The sequence below is a fragment of the Spea bombifrons genome, chromosome 2 (assembly GCF_027358695.1).
Source record: "Spea bombifrons isolate aSpeBom1 chromosome 2, aSpeBom1.2.pri, whole genome shotgun sequence".
Lineage (NCBI taxonomy): Eukaryota > Metazoa > Chordata > Amphibia > Anura > Pelobatidae > Spea > Spea bombifrons.
This window is the reverse complement of record NC_071088.1, coordinates 18199489-18221931: the sequence shown is the minus strand read 5'-3', so window position 1 is coordinate 18221931 and position 22443 is coordinate 18199489. Positions and strand designations below refer to the sequence as shown.

General features: G+C 41.9%; 1 protein-coding gene across 1 annotated transcript in view; it reads right to left on the bottom strand.

Moving 5' to 3' along the window:
• The window catches only part of LOC128474609 (LHFPL tetraspan subfamily member 7 protein-like), an 81555-nt gene extending 64252 nt beyond the window's left edge, over positions 1 to 17303 (bottom strand). The window contains exon 1 of the mRNA XM_053456973.1: positions 16820 to 17303. Within this exon, the coding sequence (XP_053312948.1) occupies positions 16820 to 17146 (327 nt within the window). The 5' untranslated portion in view covers positions 17147 to 17303. The remainder of the gene's footprint in view (positions 1 to 16819) is intronic.
• Between the last annotated feature and the right edge of the window lie 5140 nt (positions 17304 to 22443).

Here is a 22443-nt window from a genome sequence, read left to right as displayed (position 1 = left end):
ACGATCTACCCACTCCCTTCTCAACCCCCCTTTGTAGGTCACTTACCGTCAACTCCTGTGTTGGGAGTGTGAGGCGTTTGTCTCGGGTGCCGGCGCTTCTCTGCTGAGCGTCGGCATATGACGTCATATGCCGGCGTTCAGCGTGAAGCGCCGGCACCCGAGACAAACGCCTCACGCTTCCAACACTGCACTCTGGGCAGCACGGCGGCGGCGACGGCGGCAGCAGCAGCGGCGGCGGCATCGGCGGGGAGCAGAGGCGAGCAGAGGCATCCTGGATTTCTGTCAGTCAGGGGGGCCCAAGAGTTGCCGAGCGGTCGTTTTCAGCAACCGCTCGGCACCCCTTGGGCCCCCCCTGCTGGCAGAACTCCAGGGCCCGGTCGCAGTCACGACCCCTGCGACCCCGGTAGTTCCGCCACTGCGCTAAAGGTTCAATTTACAAGTATATTTTCATTTTCAGCAGAGCTGGAGTAATCAGGGGGGATTTACTTAGTCGTTGGTAGTAAAACCCACTGCACTTAGGGTTTCATAAAACTTGTACTGTCTTCGTGAGTAATTGTTGATCCTCATACAAATTAATATGTTCCCTACTGGGCAGTAAAGAAGTTGTGTTCTCAGAAGTCAATAAATCTAAGTTAGCAACAATCTGGTTGACTAAATGTGACAAGGCTGTCAGGTAGTTACATTTACTGCTCACATTCACTAATACAATGGGTAATGCTGCAACTCTCAATGGCTTCCACTTCTATCAATTCATGAAGGTTGCATTTTTAACCTAATTTTTATTAAACAGTTGCAGATGTACCAGAAACAGCTTAGTAAAGTATCACAGAGAGTTTTAAATAAAGCCTGACAACCTTTAATATACTGATATTTTTTCAGTGTTTATTCCCTAAACTTAAAAATGGCATATTCCTCACTTCAATATCCATTGTGATGTTTCCTCTACAAGAAAGGCTGAGTTGGCCATACACGGTCAAAGGGTCAAAGGCCTAATTTATTTGAAGGCCAGCTTAGCAAGGGTTGCATTTCAAGTGCATCAGTGGCTTTCTGGAAGCCTACTTAGAGATGCGTGCTTCTTAGCACATATCATTGAGCAAACGAGAAGCCAAACTGAAAAGAACACTAATTAATGAGTTAAAATGGTGACCTGGTACCGTTTTTTTTAAAAAAATCTATACTTTTTAAACTGGTTTAGTTTAGTGAAAAAGCCCTTCTTGTTCACTTACTCTCGATTTTCTCTTCACATTTACCAGCATTAAGCATTAGACACCCAGATATCTCCCATATTTTTTGCCCGTCCAGAAGCCTTAAATGCATCATTGTTAAAGTACTTTGTTATGCAAACTCAGTTTAACGATTCATTTAAAAAAACCTCTTTAAATGGAAAACAAGATCTGCTGTCATTGTGTATGTACCGTATGTCATCGAGCAGAGAAGGAGTCCTGTAAATTCTCATGACACAAATGAATGTTTTCTTATTACATTGTGCATTGAGCAATGAATTTATACAATGGTAACGTAGCATTTAATTAAGCAGCTACTTAATTAAAAAGGTATAGCAATTTCCTAAAGGAATGTCCTATCACATAGGCCAACCAAGTTGCTATGTTACCAAGCTGGTGGGAAAGAGCGAAGATGTGCTATTTGCGCTATTTTTGTATAAAATAAAGTATAAATCAGGTCCCAGCTCAGTCACTCCAGCATATGAATCAGGAACGAGTGCACATGAATTGAGGCTTCCAAATCTCCCAAACAATCCATAAGAATATAGGCACAGCGAATAGAACGCAACAACTCAATAGCAAAACCCAAAGTAGAAGTTTTTTGTTGGAATCTGTGCTAAATTAGTGTGTACTGTTCACATCCGGTGTTAGCTGTAGACTCCAGCAATAAAAATGTACTTTTTGGATTTATCTTTTGAGCTGTGGAGTGCTGCTTGTTGTGCCTATATTCTTATGGTGGGAAAGGGTACCAGGTTATTTTCCCATGAGTGATGCAGAACCCATAAGAATCACCTCCACCCAAATATACTTTGGCTGACATGCCTGACCCTTATTGAGGCAGAAGCACCTACTTAGATGGTAGAAGGCCCAAGGTAGATGCCAGAGACATATTTCACCTAGGGCACTAGTACTGACTCTGGACTTTGACAATACCTTGAATCTCATTATAGCCAGCAAACCATGACAAAAACCTTGCATATTTAATCTGTCATAAAACTAATGCCACAACAGTTTTCCATTAAAAAAATTAATGCAACAGACCAAAATCCATGGTAACCATCTGACCTACTGGACATCAGCGAGACACTCCATCCAAAATAGTGTCACTGTTTGATATTGGAATCTATAGCATTTTTAATGAGTGATGCTAAAACATACATGAATGTAAGAGTAACATAATTTATATCCATGTGCTACTTTTAAAGGTTTCAGAAGGTTGATGTCTGTGATTTATAATGTCATATAAAACACCAAAGGATGACAGGCGGTATGATCCATTCATAATGGCTTTTCTCTTAACGCTTTTGAACTCTAGCCTATGCTTATTTTCACTGCAGCCAATCTCAAACATCCAGTGGAATAAAATGTTGTAAAAGAAACAAGACTGAGATAAAGAGTTCATTGTAACACCTTCAACTTTTCAGCATCTTCTCCTGAAGACATTTGAAAACCACATCACAATTACATTTCATATTAAACACAACAGAGCTCCTGTTGGGCAAAATTATAGATGACATTTCGAGTCTCTCTAAAAATACATGTGTCAAAGAAAGATAAATAGCTGGACAGAAACTGTATGTGTATGATTGCCTCTAACGCAGTTCTATACGTCCAATCATGAGAAAATAAAACACTGCACCTAAATAGACTTTTGGTTACTAAAAAATAAAAACCCACCCAAAACTCTGCATCACTTGTCTTTTTTTTTATTTGACCTCTCCATAACGCCTTACAATGACCATCTTTCTCTTTTAAATCATAATTACTAATAATTACTGACTATGGTCACCCCAGTTTATGTCTATAATCCATACTGTTGACAAATACCTCCCACTTGAGAGGGTTAACATGTTTTAGTTTTGCTTTTTATAGGTGCGTTAATTGGGTCTAATAGATTTCTAGATCAGCCTTTCCAATGTCTAGAAAATATGTCTAAAATGTATCAATTACACTATTTTCCTATGACTCCATAGCCTTGCTGAAATGCAGATATTTCCACTGACTTTTATTGTAGATTTTTTTTTAGCTGTCATTACCTTGTTTCTATGTCTTAGGACTGGGTTTAAGACACGTCATTGAATCACAAGCCGTATGTTATTCACTCGCATTAAAATCAATTAAGAACTATCTGGTTCATGTAGTTCCCCCTCCAGCAGCACTTAAATCTAGGTACGTAAAAATTACCTTATGTCGTAACTTGCATTTCTCTACCCAGAATACTCAAAGATTATTGAAAGCTAAGCATATTTCGGATCCAGGGAATTTTTTTTTGGGACATGCCTATGTTGACGTTGATTTTATTTATTTATTTTTTTTGTATAAAAATACAAATATGTAAAGCAAATGTAAAAAAGCTAGATTTTTCGGAATCGTTATAGTTTTCAATAGTATCTTTATTATACAGGGACAGAAGTTGCACATGATAGCCGGAGGCATGTTCCATACACATCCCTGCCATGCTTAAAGTAACAAGTTATTTAAAGCAGGGTGGTTCCCTAGACTCCAATCTCTCCTGTTCATATTGTAATTCCAGATACTCATTATCATTCTTACTGCTCCGCTCTGCCTTGTGTCTGACAGCTGTGTGATTCAGTTGCTCTCTGGTTTTATGCACTCTTATTTTTTCCCCAAGCTTCCCATTTGCATTAAAATTCAAAATTATCTGCCGTCTAAAAAAAATGGGAAGGCAACTATGCAACCAGTCAATAATGAAGAGAGAGAAAGAGAGTGCGAGAGCGAGCGAGAGAGAGAGAGAGCGCAGCCGCCATCAAAGTGTTTCCATAGGGAATTTGGAGCACTTTTAAAAACAAATTACTGCAAACTCCCTGCCGGGTTACAGACTACAGCTTCTGCACCAAGAACTCCTATATAAAGTAATCTCATTGGGCTTTTGTTTTTTCAGCCACTTTACAACAAGCGCCGATGTTGTGTGGGTGGAAGATCTGCGGCTTCATGAACCAAACAGAACTGGTGCCAATTTACACAGGTGTCTGATATATGAATCTTCCTAACCATGGTAGCTTAAGCTCAAAGACAGATCCTGGGGCAGCTAAAACACAGACAAATACAGGAGATTTCAAGATCAAACATCAATGGTATCCTTAATGCAGCCTGCGCAAGATTTTGTGACAATCACAATTCTCATTATTATCACTCCCATCACTCCTGTGTTCCAACGGCACGTTGTATTCCTTAAAAAAAGCTAACTGACCCCAAACTTTTGAATGGAAGTATATATATATATATATATATATATATATATATATATATATATTAGAATAACCCATTGTTTCTGGTTGCCAAATGAAATGTTAATTTCAATTAATGAAATAATAATCTTAACCCCTATGAATCTATGTGTATATATGTAAACACGTGTAGTCATATCAAAGTGTACCTTACTTAACCAGAATACTGATGCGTGTGGTACATTGACCCCCGGAGGTTCTTCTGACAGGACCAGGGGGTAGTTCTGTACCTTCTCAAATGTCATCAAAGAACAGGTACTTGATAATGAAATCCTAGTGATGTTGGTTTGAAAAAGGTTCAAAGAACTGACTTGAACATGGAAAATAATCACTTACAGGTGAACTGTGTGAACTATAAAGGTTTGAGGAGCCATCGTATGTTATCAGATCTACACATTTTACAGAACATCTGTTAAATGAGTTAAACATGCTGCATGTAGAAGTTGCTCAACCCATAGAAAACTCACTACTTTGTAACTAGTGCTAGAAACTGTGAATTCACACAGCATTACCATAACTTCTCAGTATAATATGCATATTTTCTAAGAGTCCTGAAAAAGGGGTGCGTTTTATGCCAGAAAAAAATGAACTTTAAACCATCATTGCAATGCCTCACTTCTCACATGTGGCCTGCATCTGAGGGCCAAGAAGTTACCTAATTTGCCTGGGCCCAGCATGCTGGGACTAGGGGAATACAGATGGCGAGGGTTTTGCAGCAGCCACGCTCACCATTAGCGTTCAGTCCCTCACGGGCACAGCTAAACAATTAGTGGTGAGCACAGCTGACCGATTAGTGGTGCACATTAGTGGTGAACACAGCTGACCGATTAGTGGTGAGCACAGCTAAACGATTAGTAGTGAACATTAGTGGTAAACACAGCTGACCGTTTCGTGGTGAGCAGAGCTACCGGCAAAGCACTTCTGCGTTCCCTCAGCCCCAGCACGCTGACTGAGTCTGGGTGCCAGGATATGACATCATCTCCCAGGACTCAGTCACAGGCAGCGTGTGAGGACCATGAGGGAGCAGGAGAACAGTCCTGTCACCAGCTGCTGGACCACAAGGAAAGAAACTCCTGAGCCTACAAAGCTAGGTAAGCTGGGAGACGGTCCTAAATGCAGACGTGTGTAAAAGTGTCAGTACATGTGAGTGTTACCAAATGTACACGTGTGTGTTTGAGATAGTAGAAATAATCTGTGAAGCTGGAGTTATGGGTGTGCATTATACGCAAGTAGTGAATTTTTCTTCCATAGTTTAGTTATTGTACCCAAGATTTTCCAGTAACCCCAAAGTCACTTCCTGCTACATTTACTACTACTACTAAGTGAACAATGGAGGACTGGCACCTTCTTGCCTGGGAGCCTAAGTACAGCCAAGATGCCCCTTGGCCCTATACATACATACATACATACACTCACTGCAATCTACTTATACGCAGTATAAGTATGGGATATCATAGTAAGCTTGTTTAATGTTATAGAACCAATATTTATGTGTTTACACACAAATAATGCTCCCTCTGCTAGTTCATTAACATGTCCACAATTCCCAAAATATTCCATGCACATTTTCTGTTTCTGTTTTGGGGATCACACTCTCACATAAGGTGCCAATTGCTCAGTTACCATCTAACAAAATACTGAAGACATTTTGATTCTAGAAGGAGATACATGTAAAATAAGACCCTCCCGAAAACCCCATGCAATGGCCAAGAAAACAAGGGCTTGGCCACGCATTATATAGGTTGCAGCTCCCTCCTTTTGTGTATTCCTGGGTACAGCCAAAAGGTTATTATCTGTATTTACAATCAGTGTTCAGTTCCTGAGATCACCAAGGATGCCTGGAAAATGCTGTTTGTATGTCCTTACTGGTAATGTAAATATAGTATAAATGGGTTAAATGCAAAGACTGCTCTGCATACCATCTTTGATGACCTGCTTCCATGCTGTGGGCATTTCACAGACTGGCATGCACTGAAACATACAAGCAGTAAATAGAGCATGAAAATGTGTGGTTCCCTCAACAGTATAATTTCGTAATCTCTCCATGTCAGGAAAAGAACATCAGCTTCCAAGGCCAGCGAGACACCCTCTTCCTACCAGCAAGTCTCTCCTCAGATGTATTTCTCAACTGGGTCTGACAGCAGACAAGGACTGCCCTGAAATATACCCTCATTAGGGATCAGAGCCATCATCGATACTAAAAGTCTGTAGAATATCATAGTACAAGTTTGAACCAGACATTTCATCCTCTCATTGCCCAGTGCGTGCTGCTCAGGCACTTACAGAGTTAAAGATATATTCCCTTTTAAAGCCATACGAATGAATTGAGGCATGAGAGTTCCAATGATGTCAGCACTGGGAGATTTACAACACCAGCACAGACCATTTACACGCATTAAATAGATGGCCCTCATTGTCATGGTCATGGTAGTTTAGCTGAACTTTTAACCTACTGGCCACCATTTGTTTTTAGCGGACTGTTAAACCTATTAAAATGCGTCCTTTAAAATTCACATCTCAGGGCAAGGTTAAGCTGAGTTGACACAAGAACGCGCTCCCAATTCAACCTCGAGTAAAATCGCGCCTAATATCATTACCTCTCCTATACTATCTAAACAGTCTAAACTTACCAACATCACAGTGTGTTCTTAATGGACGGGCCTTTAAAGATTCTCCTATACAAAGTGGTGAGTCTGCCCCGATAATGCATAGCTGAATTGTTGGATTGACTTTCAAGAAATCTGATTTATTTATTCATTATACAGGTTAAGGTGACTGGGGTAGGCTCTTTAAAATGCATAGTGAAATGGAATTCGATGACAGATAGGAACCATTTGGTCCATCCAATTGGGCCATTTTTCCCGTAAACCTTAAGCCGTCCTTGGTCTCGTCAGGATAGCTTTATGCCTATAAAATGCATGTTTAACTTCACTCAATGTACTAAGATCTACCACTTCTGCTGGGAGGCTAGAACTCATGCAGTTCTCTTTAAACTGTCATTTTGTGAATTAACCCCAGAATGGTGGACTAGGGGTGGAGGGGGTTGGCTGTTGGGTATCTAACATCATGGGAACCATTTAGATGACAGTCCCCATTAAGCTTGTATTTACCTATATAGCTAACAGAGACAGCATACACATGAACAGATGCCTAGAATCTTCAAATAAAGCAATATTTCAGTTTTAGAGTTTTGCTGTTCCCAAACCATTTCAGCAATTCAGATCAGAGAAGCAAATCGAACCTGAGAAGCAGCTGCCCATAAACTGTAATTTTTACTCGAATGAAACAAAGCCAGAGACTCTGGCTACAGTTCTGTATGTAGAAATTACTTAGTATTCCAACGGCCGTGCAAAATGGAAATTTAGGTTTAAAGCTCTCAAATCACTACTGCTCGGGATTCGGTTTTACCACTGAAAGAAAGATATTACCGTATAATGTCTTAAGGAATTACATAAAACGGCTTTGCTAAGATCACAGAAATACCCAAGACGGAAGATGCATTTATTATATGAAGAACTGAATTTATTATGTTAAAGGGATAGTAAAGCTTTGAAGCTGCTGTGTTCCAGAGAGTTAAGCCAGACCAATTCTGGTCTAATGTAACCCTTTAGTTAGTTTCAAGAGACCGATTACAATGAAGAGATTTGAATCTCGCAGGTATACTAAATATCAGCGGCTAGGGCTTTGCCGATCTCACTATAAGGAATAGGCACAAAATAAAATGCAGAATGCGTCATCGGAAGTCTGGTCATCTTACATTAACCCCTTAATGACAAAGCCCGTACATGTACGGGCTCAAAATGCATTGTTTTCAGTGGGTTTAGGGACCGCCCATTGTCCTTAAGGGGTTAATCAGACCCCTTCTCCGCGATAATACTTTACAGCTTCAATAACATTAAGGCCAGTTCGTCCTAGACGGCCACTAAATCTTACAGACTGCTAGTAAGTCTGGTCCTGCCCCGCCATGACGGTCGGGGCTATAGGGACTTTGTGGATGACGGCCCTGAAATGACGCCTGGCAAGGAGCGAGACGGAATAACCTGCTGATCGACAAAGAAAAAATAATTACAAAATTCTATCCCCAGCCTATGCGTCACCTTAATGTTCTAAATTCTTCAGGCAGGTTATGGCGCACCATATTATTCTAATCAGGAGGCCACAGACTAGCAGCAGCAATTAGAAATAAGGTTGGAAACGGTAGATGCAATTTTAAGCAACCGTACAATTCTGTCTCATGTTAACTACATCTTAATTAGCCAAGAGATGTTTGTCTCAATTATAGAATGATTAACATAAGCCCCAGGGAACGTAAACACAAATAGCGTTTAGGGTCCCTTGGGGGATTTAGGTAAACGTCATCACGCTCCATGAAACAAGAAAACAATATATACCCTCAGAAGTTATAACAACAGTTTAAATATATATTAAAGTTAATGTTTAGTACAAAATAATGGATGAAAGCACTAGGGCATTATATCGAAGATAATATTTCCAAATGACTGATTCAAATAGCTTCTGCAACCCTTTAATACGAGGCTGTCCAACTTTGGCCCACCCACTGTTGTTGCTCTTCAAGTTCTATGGTTACAGCTAAAATAGGGGACCATTAATAAATTTAATGTAAAAACTCAATAAAAAACAGCAAGCAAAGTCACACAAGCTGGCCTTTATGGCCAAATGCACCGTGTTGCCCCCAATGTCATTCATCCGGGTTTATTCAATCAACCGGAAGCTTCAGGAAGAGCTGAACATTTAAAACTCCCCAATATCACTATGCATTATGATTGCTCCTGGTGCTCTCCTTCTGCTCTGAACAGGAGGCAGGAAGGGGGTATAGCCCCAATAAGGAGTGGGGTTATTTTGGCATAGGGGCAGGGCTAACCCCAGGTAGACATTGAGTAGGTAGAACCTGGATGGGTGCAGGTGGAACCTGGATGGGTGCGGGTGGAACCTGGATGGCTGCGGGTGGAACCTGGTTTGGAAGGGAGAGTGGCCAATACCATTCCCCTACCTGGAGATTGAAGACCCTAGGGGAGCAGCACAAAGCCTGGTGATTCCAGAGGAAACCAGACAGGTTCCCAGCATTACGTATTAATGGAAAATGAAGAGCGAAAGCATGTAACCCATGTAAATAAAAATATATTCTTCATATATATTCTTGAGTATAAGCTATGTGTGCCTGTTATGTTTGGTCTCTTAAGGTATAAGGAAGGGTACGTATAATTCATAATTTCAATGCAGTAACAGAAATGATGCTAGCGCAGGATGAAACACACTGTAAAACTTTTTTGCTACTTGCACTAATATATAATGTAAATATTTATAATTTGCGTTAACAGTGGTGATCATGCTCGTTTACGGTCATTAAATCCATGCAGGGGACTTAGCTTTATAACACGGAATCGCAGAGAAATTAATTTATTAGTGAATGATGAATAATGCAGTCTAGGAACAGGCTGCGGAATTCTGAAACTGATGCTGTATTGGGTTTTTTTTTGTAACCGGACTAAAGCATTACACTTCCTCGGACACTTAGGAACAGCATCCAAAATCATTACATTTGGAAGGGTCCAGCCGCTTTTTCATTTCATTGGCAAGAAAACAAAAGAGCATTACTTCTCCTGCCCAGCTGGAAGCACTGTTCCAATTCACCATCTGTTGCCATGAAGCTGAAAAAAACATATTGTCGTGACTTCATACTGTTTTGTTACACAACATGGGGCAGTTGTTAGCAATTAGTATAAGACCGGGTACACTGTATGCTGTGTATAAAAAACCTACATCCAGTCCACTTGGCGAATAGCTATGGCCATGGGCCGTAATGGAGAATTGTGTCACAAATACACAAACATTTTTTTGGGTTTCTGATATTAGAAATATGAGACACTTTTTAATTTCAAAAAAAAATATTTTCGTTTCAATAATTGTTTTAATTGGTGACTAGAATCTGTATCGTCATCAATAGAGAATAGGAGAATGCAAGAGATACGTGGCAATCAGGGCCGGTCTGGCGGTGATGAGGTGGCCCTAGCGCTTTAAAGCCAGCGGCCGCCAGATAACGTAGGTGCGGCAGGCGGCCGGATTGGTACGGCTACGCGTTATGTTTTTATGCTCCCATACCATGCAGTTGGCATACCCACCAGGCAGTTCCATGCTGCAGCACCCGATCTGCTGCTGAAGCGGCAGATTGAGTGAGTATGGGGTGCTGTCGGACAGTGGCCCACCAGGCATTTGCCAGTGTTAAACTACGTGTCATGTCCTGTATACCCATTGTACAGCACTATGGAATATGATGGTGCTATATAAAATAATAATAACCTGGGTCGCAGAAGTGGCGTGACGACACGCCCCACTACGTGCCATCTTCCCCATTAAAAATGAGAAGAGTCCTGCGATGTTGGTGGGACTGACAGAATCGGGCAGTCACTGGCCTCAGCTGGATCTCCTACCTGCATCCCTTCAAGGGGTAGCTCTGGTAGCCAGAGCCAGAAAGTTCCCAGGTAAACAGATGGCAACCTGCTACCAAAAGTTGCCCTTGAGTTTTTCTGTTGGCTTTGGAGTAAATGGTTATCTAATAAGAAGACAAGTTATCCACCTACTGGGTTTCTTCCAATAAAGTGTGAAATTATCAGCTGTGTAAATACTTTCGTGATGACGAGAGAAGCAGCTTTCTGCTCTGTGGTTTAATTTTTAAACATTATTGTTCCTTAACAAAAAAAGGGAAGAAAAAGAATGGACATTGCACAGGTAAGCAGATTTATATGATTTATTTATCATCATAAAAATGTCTGTTTCTATCGTTTTAGTTTAGTTAATGAAACTATGTTAGAATTAATACAAATATCTTAATTTTGTGGGGCAAATAGTAAGCATCGCTGTGGATGTAATTCAAATTGTTCTTTCTGTTAGTAATTTTGGCAAAATAAAAATTAGCTAAAAATGAACAAAAGAAAAATGGATAACACCAGATATTGAATCAAAAAAGTTTACATTACTTGGATGTTTTAATACAGGATTGCATTACATTTCTTCCAAAGTTTAAACATGCTCTCAGAATTCCCCATTGCTTACTGAGAAAAACGGGCACACTAGATGGTCCGAATCTTTCTTATCTGCGGTCAGATTCTATGTTTTTAAAACATATGGCCATACCTGGGAACCCCCTATATGAGCTGACCCTGAGACTCTTGAATATTAGCCCTTTGATAGCAAGTAATGACTGGCAAAGAAATGTGTTAACCAAGTGCCTCCAATGCCGGTCTTCATAGAAACATTGACTTTTCAACTAAATCACCTGCATTCAAGCAGGGATATCAACCTTAACATACTGGTATCAAAACACAAATTGGGAGTGTTCTATATGATCGCAGTAGTGTAAAGTAAGGAAGATTCCGCTCCAGTCTGTGTGACCCTGATAATGTGCCCATTCATCCTAAGACACTGATATTGGGGCAAAAACTCATAGACTCCAGGGACTCCCAGGTATGATTATGGCTGCCCATCTAAGTATGGCCACCTACTGTACATACCAGTGATGGCACAGAGAGGTTGTTTTCTGATAGTATACCGACTACTGCATGGTTAAAATCTTTTTTGGTGAAAGCCTTTTATGAAGAAAAATGTCTACTGTCCCCAGGGCTAACATAATAAACGAAACACGTCAGTTCACAGTATATTCCCAGTAAGAACATTAACCGTCTGCACCATTTCCTTTGATAATAACAGTCGCCCTCTTTTCTGAGGCACTGGAAAACATGGATGTTGTCATAAAAAGGGGTCTGTTTGCTGTAATAAGATTACTTTAGAATAATCAATATTGATGCACTGAGGACTAATTTGAAATGCAGAAACCCCCCTGTGATATCATCAATTATCCCTATTTGATGTAGTGATTTTGAAATATTGACTTTCCAGAGGAGCTTGTCATGCACATATTTAGTGTGGTGTATTCAGTGGAGGGTTCGCACCTTTTAGCCTGGGAGGCAAGTACAGCCAAATGCCCCTCCTCGGCCCCTGCCCCTTGAAAATCACCCCCACACACTTGTGATACAAGCTACTCCTGCAGAGGTGGAATATAATAGCCATAAATGGGGCACAAAAAAGATCCAGTCACTGTATAAATATGACCTAAAGCTCTTATATGCCAGGCTCCCTGGTGGCCATAAGTGGAAGTGCAAGCAAAACACAAGGCTTCATGCGGTGGTCCAAGTTCTTTGCATCAGTGCAGCTCAGGGTGAAATAGCCTACCTGCTCCCCTTCGCCTTCCTCCCCTGACACAAATAGTGCTTTAAGATAATTCATCATCTAATCGTTGGCTAGATCAAAACTCACATTTTCTTCAAAACCTTCTGGTTTTTGATCGCTTGTTTCAGTTTTGTTATTCTAGTGGCTTTAACCAAAGGCATTTGCTATGGATGCAAACTGCAAGTCTCCAGAAAGATCTCATAGTGCTTTAGATCCTCATATTGGTTAAACGAGTATGATGCTTCCTTGCTTTTGTGTTTGGAATATTGAAAAAAGGCAAAGAAGGTCATTATGCATTCTGACCTAGCCTTTTAATGGAAATACTTTGGGATGAAATGCATAGACTATATCGGAGCTGTTTTCATTATCTATTTCAAGGGCACTTCTCAGAAGCAAGAAATGTTAATAGTTTACCCGGACGACCGAAAGCCAGCACTCTCGTATTTGCAATAGCGAGCACCAATTAGCAGGGAAGACTTCTAATCATGTTAATGGCTTTAATGAAATTACACAGATGAAATGATTATTATGGATTATCTACTACTAGAATGGGCAATGATTCAACTGCTTAAAAGTAATAGATGGGGATAGAACTTTGCTGGCTTGCCTATGTTTTTGCTCCTGGAAACGCTCCATGGACTGCCCCAATGTCCCATTGCTCGGCGCATCTCAGCAAGAACAATGCAAGTGGCAGTATAAAGGCATCCTCAAGAACCGTGTTACAAAGCACTTAGATTAATTGATGCACTCTGCACTGTACGTAAATAAATACACACAGAGGAATGGCTTCTATGGTGGGAACTCTGAGTGCTTGGGGAAATGTTTGACTTATGGATATTGGTAATTGCACATTTATCTATTCAAAAAAACATGTGTCTCATCCTACTGATTCCACCTTGACTGTTAGCTCAGGCGAGCAAGTTCCTGGGTTCCATCAGTTTTTTCATTGTCTATTGTCACTGGATTTTTCATTGTATATTGTCATTCCAATGTAATGCACTGAGAAGAATGGATGTTTTGGGTAACGCTAGTTTCACCAGGACCTCTTTGAGGTGTTGCAATAAAGTGTTGGAAAAAACAAGCAGGGTGTTGGTTGGATATCTAGGGGCATTAGCGGCAGAAAGAGGGAGGTGGTTCTGACACTTTACGGATCTTTGGTCAGCCCTCATCTAGACAATTATGTACAGTACTGGAGAAGATGATCGACATATTGGAGAGAGTTCAGAGGTGGGCTACAAAAACGGTAACTGGCTTGGAGGATAAAAATTATCAGGGAAGACTAAAGGAGCTCAATATGTAGAGCTCAAAGGAGAGAGGGGATATGTGATAGAAACTTCTAAATACCTAAAGTGACTTAAAGTACAAAATGGAAGCTTATTTCAGAAGTTTATATGTAATGTTAGGCAGTTTCACTTTACTGAGAGGGTGGTAAAGGCTAATACATAGTGAGGGAATGTAAACATGCATGGGATAGGCATAACATTCATGAATCTTAGACAAGACCAAGGACCAAAGACTGATTAAGGTCTTAATATCTTCACCAGGAAAAACAGACAGACATGACTGAATTTTCATCATTGCTGTTGAATTCTATGTTTCTATATGATGAAATTACCACTTCATTCAGACAAAGCCATCTAGGTGGAAACAGGGCATAGGAATCAATATAGTAGGTGGGGATTGTGACATGGGGAGAGGGACCTCAGTGACAGTAGGCTGAATGGAGGAACCTTGTGACCATTCCTTAGGGGCATCTCAACCGTTACCTGCTAGTAATGTAACAGGGTGAAGAACCAGCCTCTCAAAGATTAGCTACATGTATGCCTGGAGGACTTACACTGGCACAAGAAGATAGAATAAGTCCCTACTGATTCCGTTAATTAAGTTTATGTAGATAAGGACATTACTGTGTAGTCTATGTAAGGACCTACAGAGCTGCAATCTGGCTCCTGATAGGTATCTCAATAATATGGGGGCTTTGCACATACCCTAGACATATAGAAATACTACCAACTGGAGTTTTTAAAGAGAACTAATATAAATAAATAAGTGAATGAATGAATACTTGTTCAAAGTTTTTTAGACAATGTGTATGTTTTTTCCCCCCAATTTTCCAAATTAGGTTCTATGAGCACATGGCAAGAAATTACACTCCATTTGCAATCTAGAGAGTGCCTTCATAACTCGCCCATGGGAGGAGGAGGAGAACCGAATGGTATAATTCCATCAGAAAAGGGTTGGCTCTCTATTGTGACAGCTAACCCAGGAAGACAATGGTCGGAGGTATAGCTGCCTGCACAAAGCTTTCTGCTTTGCAGGGTGATGTTAAGAAGCCCCGTGCACCGACTCACTAATGATGCCCATGTTTTCAAACAACTTATCAACATAACAAAAGGTGCACTGGTCCATCCTTTTTTCTGGAAAATAAAAAACCTTTAGTTTGCTGCACCATTGAGACAGATTCGGACCACCAAATACAAAAGAGGGGAAAGCTCTCACAAACAGACATTTTCTGTTCCCCTTTTCTCCAGATTCTCATTTAGATGTGCCAACCATCTGTCAGAATCCCTTAAAAACAATTAAAAGCTAATTATGCGATTTTGCAAAGAGAACCATGACATTGCCAGTTCAAAGAAGTGTTTAAACTTTGTCAATGCGGGCATAACGATGATGTCATAAGTACAACAACATGAAGAGTGTTTGGGAATGTGAATGTATTTCTTCCCTAATGTTCTCTGGCATGTATAGCAACAGCTGTTGGACAATAGGTCTAATCATCCTCAGACACAAAAGGATGATGGGCTTTGTAGATACCACAAGGAGCTAGAGAGCTACCAGTTCTCCTTAATTATTCTCAATAATATGTCATAGTTGTAAGCTCATTTGAGCAGGGCCTTCCTCACCTGTTGTTTCTGTAAGTCTAATTGTTATGTTATATACTACTTGTCATGTCATGTTTACCCATTTGTACGGCGCTAGGGAATATGATGGCGCTATATAAATCAATAAGTAATAATAATAGTTGAAATAGTCAGGGGTTATGGGACGTTTCCAAGAGGAAACAAACCAGACCCTTTACCTGGCACACATATTGGGTAACTATATGGAAATTTTGTAACATGGTGACATTTTGAAGAATCCTAGAATCACCCCAGAAAAGAAATGCTTATAATACTGCATGTTACATTGTGAAAACAGACGAAAAGAGATGAAAAATCCTCAAACATTATGAAGGGCCATCTTGCCCACTATTTAGTCGATAAACCCCTTCAGCACCTTTACACCAGCATAATTAATATATAACACCCATATAATGACACGTCTGGTCATCAGTTAAAACCTATGGAATCCCATGATGGAAATGGCAGTTGGTATAGAAGATAAGATACATTTTACCCATTTTAACCCTATAATACATGCAACAAGACGTGGATTGAGGTCCCCTGATGGTCTTCTAGTTTGAGGCTCCTATCTCTGGTAGGATAACTTCTGTTTTGTATCTCTTAGTATCACACAAAGCAAACAACACATTGAACAGACCTGAATGCAAGATGTATGCAATAAACCAACTCTACATGCCAATGACTGACCATCATGTATGTGCATGCATCCCCTAACATACATGAGATTACTGTACATAATGTATTCTGCACATTGTGGAGTCAGTACATGTCTGTGTTGGTCACAGAGTCCTAGACACTCGCTTACTAATTGCAGAGACATGATTAAGAGATCCAGAGACTGCAGAGTGAAGGCTGAGAGCTCTTCCCACTTGGGTATTAATTATTACTGATCTTACATCTTAAGGCGCAGAAAATAACATTAACTGTATATATATATATAAAGAAGATGATATTAACATAGAAGGCATTAACCCTTTGATATAATGGTAGTTCAACTGGATCGCGGGATGATACATGGAGATATAATAACGTTCTCTTCTGCGTTAAAACATCTGAAGGGGATGGGGATACGCCAGCGGACTACAGCTGAGGCTGCCCCAGCGTGCTAGGAGTTGCAGGACTGCCATAAGCTCCCATTGTATGTAAAGCAATGAAGCAGGAGAGTCTGCCCCAAATTAAACAGAAGCTCCGAGTCACCTACCTGCCAAGAGCTGGAAGGTATGTCATTGAATTTGCCCAAACCCCCGAAGGTGTAACAGCTGGACATCTGCCCCAGGCTATCCGAGCAGTGCCACAACAAGCCAAAGCTCACCGGCTCCTGCCCGTCCGGGCTGCCGGCTTTCACGATCCAGGACGGGGAGAGGAAGCTGAAGCTGCAGACAGCCAGCAGGCAGACGGAGAGCAGCACCCAGAAACAGGACACACAGCTGGGCATCCTGCGCTGCGGCCGGGGATGGTGCTGGGGAACCAGCCCCAAAGCAACATTCAGCCCCGATGTCTTCTTCTTACGGTCCAGTAAGGAACGCATCTGGAGGACAAGCAACACAGACCCGAAACCTCCCACCGCCTTCCCTCTGTCACCGAAAAGCAAGGGGTTCTCCTAGGCTGACATCAGAGAGCCCCGGGAGGGGGGGGGCTAACACACTACACCAGCACCCAGGGGCAACTTCACAGGCTGGATGGATGGGAGAAGTCCTAGGAGGGCTACACGAGGCGGGGAGACAGCGGGGAGAGGGGCGCTCATGTGTCCCAGCCGGAGGCTGCACATACAGGGAGTGGGAGCTCCGCTACGGGGGAGGCTCCATCTGATGCCGACACAAGATGCCTCTCTAACCCGCTGTGCACACAGGTGGCAGAGAGGGCGTGACGGCTGTCACGTGACCGCCTGCGGAGGGCAGTTCTCTCGGGGCTCGGATTATCTCCGACTTGTCCAAGTTTCGCAGGGTACTGCACTCGGCGTATGTATGCGTCATATGGTGTGTGTGCTAAATGGACAAAAGTATTGGAACACCAGACCATTACACCAGCAGGGACTTTTATGGCATCGCATTCTAAGTACATAGACATTAAATTGTAGTTGGTCCCCACTTTGCCGTTATAACAGCTTCCGCTCTTTTCACAAGATTTTGGGGTGTTTCTGTGGGAATTTTCACCCGTTCATCCAGTAGAGCATTTCTAAGGTCAGGGACTGATGTTGGATGAGAAAGCTGTCCCAGTTCATCCCAAAGGTGTCTGATAAGGTTGAGGTCAGGGCTCTGTGTGGCCGGTCATGTTCTTCCACACTAAATTCCCCAAACTGTTCCCACAAAGTTGGAAGCATAGCATTTTTCACAATGTCTTGGTATGCTGAAGCAATAAGATCTCCCTTCACTGGAAGTAACAGCCCCGAAACCCTGAAAAACAGCCCCAAACCGCTATCCTCCGCCAAACTTTACAGTCGGCACAATGCGGTCAGGCAGGTAACGTTCTCCTGGCATCCGCCAAACCCAGGCTCGCCCATCAGATTGCTGGAGAAGCGTGAGCCATATCTCCACACAACACGTTCCCACTGCTGCAGAGTCCAGCTTTACACCCCTATATCCGACGCTTGGCATTGTACCCAGGAGCTGTGAGGCTTGCACGCAGCGGCCCGGCCATGGAAACCCGTTGTTTCACAAATATTTATAAACGCAGACTACATTGCTATAACCTATGTATATGATTTTATACACCTTGGGCAAGGGGTCTTATTGAAACTGATTGTATTGGGACACAGCTCTTCAATAATTAAGAGGTGTGTCCCAATACTTTTGTCCATATATACACTTAGATGATGGTGATCACTGGATAGATAGAAATAGGGCTGGTCCTTGACCAAATATTACCCCAGACAAGAAGCCCCTATGTCCCCCCCACCATGTCATTTAGAGGGCCACGGCAGGCACAGATCTCTGTGCCCATCCTCCAAGCATTTTGGCCAAAGAGAGACACTTTATTTTACCCAGTGAGTTTGATGTTCTGACATTATGCAAATTTTAGATGCCTTAATGACTTATTGATAGATATTTAGGGAAGTGATTCTTATGAAACAAATAGAATTATTTTATTACACAAAAACTGTTATGAATCATTTTCCACAGATTATAAAACATCAAACGTTAGTTTTATTGCAGCATATCACAGCATTTGTTTTAAGTAGATCTCCATTCTAGTTTTTCCATGATACAATATTTCCCATAAAACTTCCTCTTTAACCAAAACTTACAAAGCCATTTGACTTTCCTCATTGAAATGCTGCAGGTTTTACAACACCATACCTTATGATCCATCACTGGAATTATATATATACGATATGATATATATGGAATCTAGAGCAAATGGCACATTTAGAATATATGTGTAATTATTGTCTCGACTTATGTCATGGACTTTGAATGGTGGTCTCAGGAATACAGAGGGGCACATAATAACCCTATGGTGAATAAGCTCCACCATGATAGCAGCGGACAGTATGATATGTGCCGTGATAGTTGACTATGGTGTCAATACACCAAGGAGGGACTGAGATGGATTTTTATGTGTCAGAAGGTTCCATAACTAGCACATTCATTGATTTTTCATCTTGATACTATATTCCCATTACCTCCCCCACCTTTACAAAGGACAACAGAAAAAGATCAGTTCCAGCAAACAAAAGTAGTAGCTCAACAAAGGAGGTGGAATAATTTATGGGGAGGAATAATTATAGAAATCCTGAGAAAACGAAGTTAGGTTGGCTGCTTCTAGTGCTATATGCATACCTTAAAATAATGGAGGTTGGCTACCCAGAGGCCTCCTCCTCACGGGCGTAGGAACCGGGGGGGACGGGGGGGACGGATCCCCCCCAGGAAATCATGCGGGGGGGACCGATAATATAGAAATCCCCCCCAGGGTGAGTGCACTCGGGTGCAGCTGCGAGGGTGCTCACAGCTGCCCGACCGGCAGCTGCAGCCTGCAGGACTGGTTAGGGAAATCCGTGATCTCCCCAACCAGTCCTGCAGCTGCATTAAGGTCACACTCACCAGCTGTCTGTAACTGAGCGCCGGGGCGACGGGATATGACGATTATATCCAGCCCCGGCGCTCAGCAGAAACAGCTGTGCGCAGCCGCATTGCACAGACTGCGAGCGGCAAACAGAAGGAATGTTAGAACAGAAATCAGAAAGGAGGAAGCAGGAAGGAGGAAGGAGGAAGAAGGAAGAGAAAGCAGAAAGGAGGAAGAAGGAAGAAAAGGTAAGATTTGTGGAGAACCAAGGTCGGTGGGTGGTTGATTATTGGGGGGTCTGATGTGGAGAACGAAGGTTGTGGGGGGGGGGGGTCTGATGTAGAAAACGAAGGTTGTGGGGGGGTCTGATGTGGAAAACAAAGGTGGGTTGGGGGGTCTGATGTGGAGAATGAAGGTGGATGGGAGGGGGTCTGATGTGGAGAACAAAGGTTGTGGGGGGGTCTGATGTGGAGAACGAAGGTTGTGGGGGGGTCTGATGTAGAAAACGAAGGTTGTGGGGGGGTCTGATGTGGAAAACAAAGGTGGGTTAGGGGGGTCTGATGTGGAGAATGAAGGTGGGTGGGAGGGGGTCTGATGTGGAGAACAAAGGTTGTGGGGGGGTCTGATGTGGAGAACAAAGGTGGGTTGGGGGGTCTGATGTGGAGAATGAAGGTGGGTGGGAGGGGGTCTGATGTGGAGAACGAAGGTGGGGGGGTCTGATGGTAGATTTGTGTGTGTATATACATATGGTAAGGCATGTGTATGGGCACTTGGGCAGGCATATGTGTATAGGGCAGCTGTGTATATGTGCGTGTATGTGCATACGTCTGTATGGGCAGTGTATATGTGTACGTCTGTATGGGCAGTGTATATGTGTACGTCTGTATGGGCAGTGTATATGTGTATGTCTGTATAGACAGTGTATGTGTGTATGGGCAGTGTATTTGTGTATGTCTGTATAGGCAGTGTATATGTGTACGTCTGTATGGGCAGTGTATATGTGTGTGTATGGGCAGTGTATATGTATATGTATACGTGTGTATAGGCAGTGTATATGTGTATGTCTGTATGGGCAGTGTATATGTGTACGTCTGTATAGGCAGTGTATATGTGTATGTCTGTATGGGCAGTGTATATGTGTATGTCTGTATAGGCAGTGTATATGTGTATGTCTGTATGGGCAGTGTATATGTATATGTATACGTGTGTATAGGCAGTGTAAATGTGTATGTCTGTATGGGCAGTGTATATGTGTATGTCTGTATGGGCAGTGTATATGTGTACGTGTGTATGGGCAGTGTATATGTTTACGTGTGTATGGGCAGTGTATATGTGTATGTGTATATGGGCAGTGTATATGTGTATTTGTGTATGGGCAGTGTATTTGTGTATGGGCAGTGTATATGTGTATGTGTGTATGGGCAGTGTATATGTGTACGTCTGTATGGGCAGTGTATATGTGTACGTCTGTATGGGCAGTGTATATGTGTACGTCTGTATAGGCAGTGTAAATGTGTATGTCTGTATGGGCAGTGTATATGTGTATGTCTGTATGGGCAGTGTATATGTGTATGTGTGTATGGGCAGTGTATATGTGTACGTGTGTATAGGCAGTGTATATGTGTATATGTGTATGGGCAGTGTACATGTGTATGTGTGTATGGGCAGTGTATATGTGTACGTGTGTATAGGCAGTGTATATGTGTATGTCTTCATAGGCAGTGTATATGTGTACGTCTGTATGGGCAGTGTATATGTGTGTATCTGTATGGGCAGTGTATATGTGTACGTCTGTATGGGCAGTGTATATGTGTGTATATAAGGAGTGTATTTGTCTTATAGTGTATGTCTGTGTAAGTATGTGCAAGGGCAGTGTATATTTATGGGGAGGCGTGTGTGTGTTTGTGAGCAGATTATGTATGTTTGGGCAGGCGTGTATAAGGGTAGTGCATAAGTGTGAGTACTGGCAAGTGTGTATGTGCAGGCAATTGCAGCGTATATGTGTGTTTTTGTGGGCAGGCATGCGTAAGAGCAGTGCATATGTGTGTATGAGCAGGCATGTCGTACTTAAAGGGAAGATTATGATTCCCTGTAACACATGTTTAACCCATTGTGTGTGTGTACGTAAGTGTGTGCATGCGTGTGTATGTTATTCAAGTGTTTAAGTGTGTGGATATGTTCTTGTGTGTATGACGTGTTAGGAGTCTTAGATGGTTCCTTCAATACATCATAGTAGTCTCTGTGGCCGTGTCCAGTGGGGTCCATCTGTGGTTGTAAGATTTGTCTTTTTTTGTGAGTTTCTGTGGGAATTTTCTCCCATTCATCCAGTAGAACGTTTTATGAGCTGAAGGTGATAAACCAAGACATTTTGGACAACACTATGCTTCTAACTTTGTGGGAACAGTTTTGGGGATCATGACTGTGCCCCAGTGTGCAAAACAGCTACTTTGCACCATAACCACTACAGTGCGTTGGTTGTAGGGTCTTACTCTGCCTGCAGTTAATAAAATATTTCTATAAGAGTATTTAAGTGTTGTCTGCTCCCAGACCACAAATGCGGAAAGGGTTAATTGCATCATTGTATTTCTGTAGGATCTTTTGTTAAAATTTTGGGAATTGTGCATTACTTAAAGTATTATTACCAGTTGTTCTAAGTGAAATAACTGAAATATAGGCCAAACTTTTGGTTAATTTTCTTTGACCTGTTTGTTTAATAAAGAGCTTCTCTGTGAAAACTGAACATGATACTTTTTTTTGTGAGGAAATTGTACATACACACACACATACATTTATATAAAATTTGCCATGAACAATTCCCAGTTT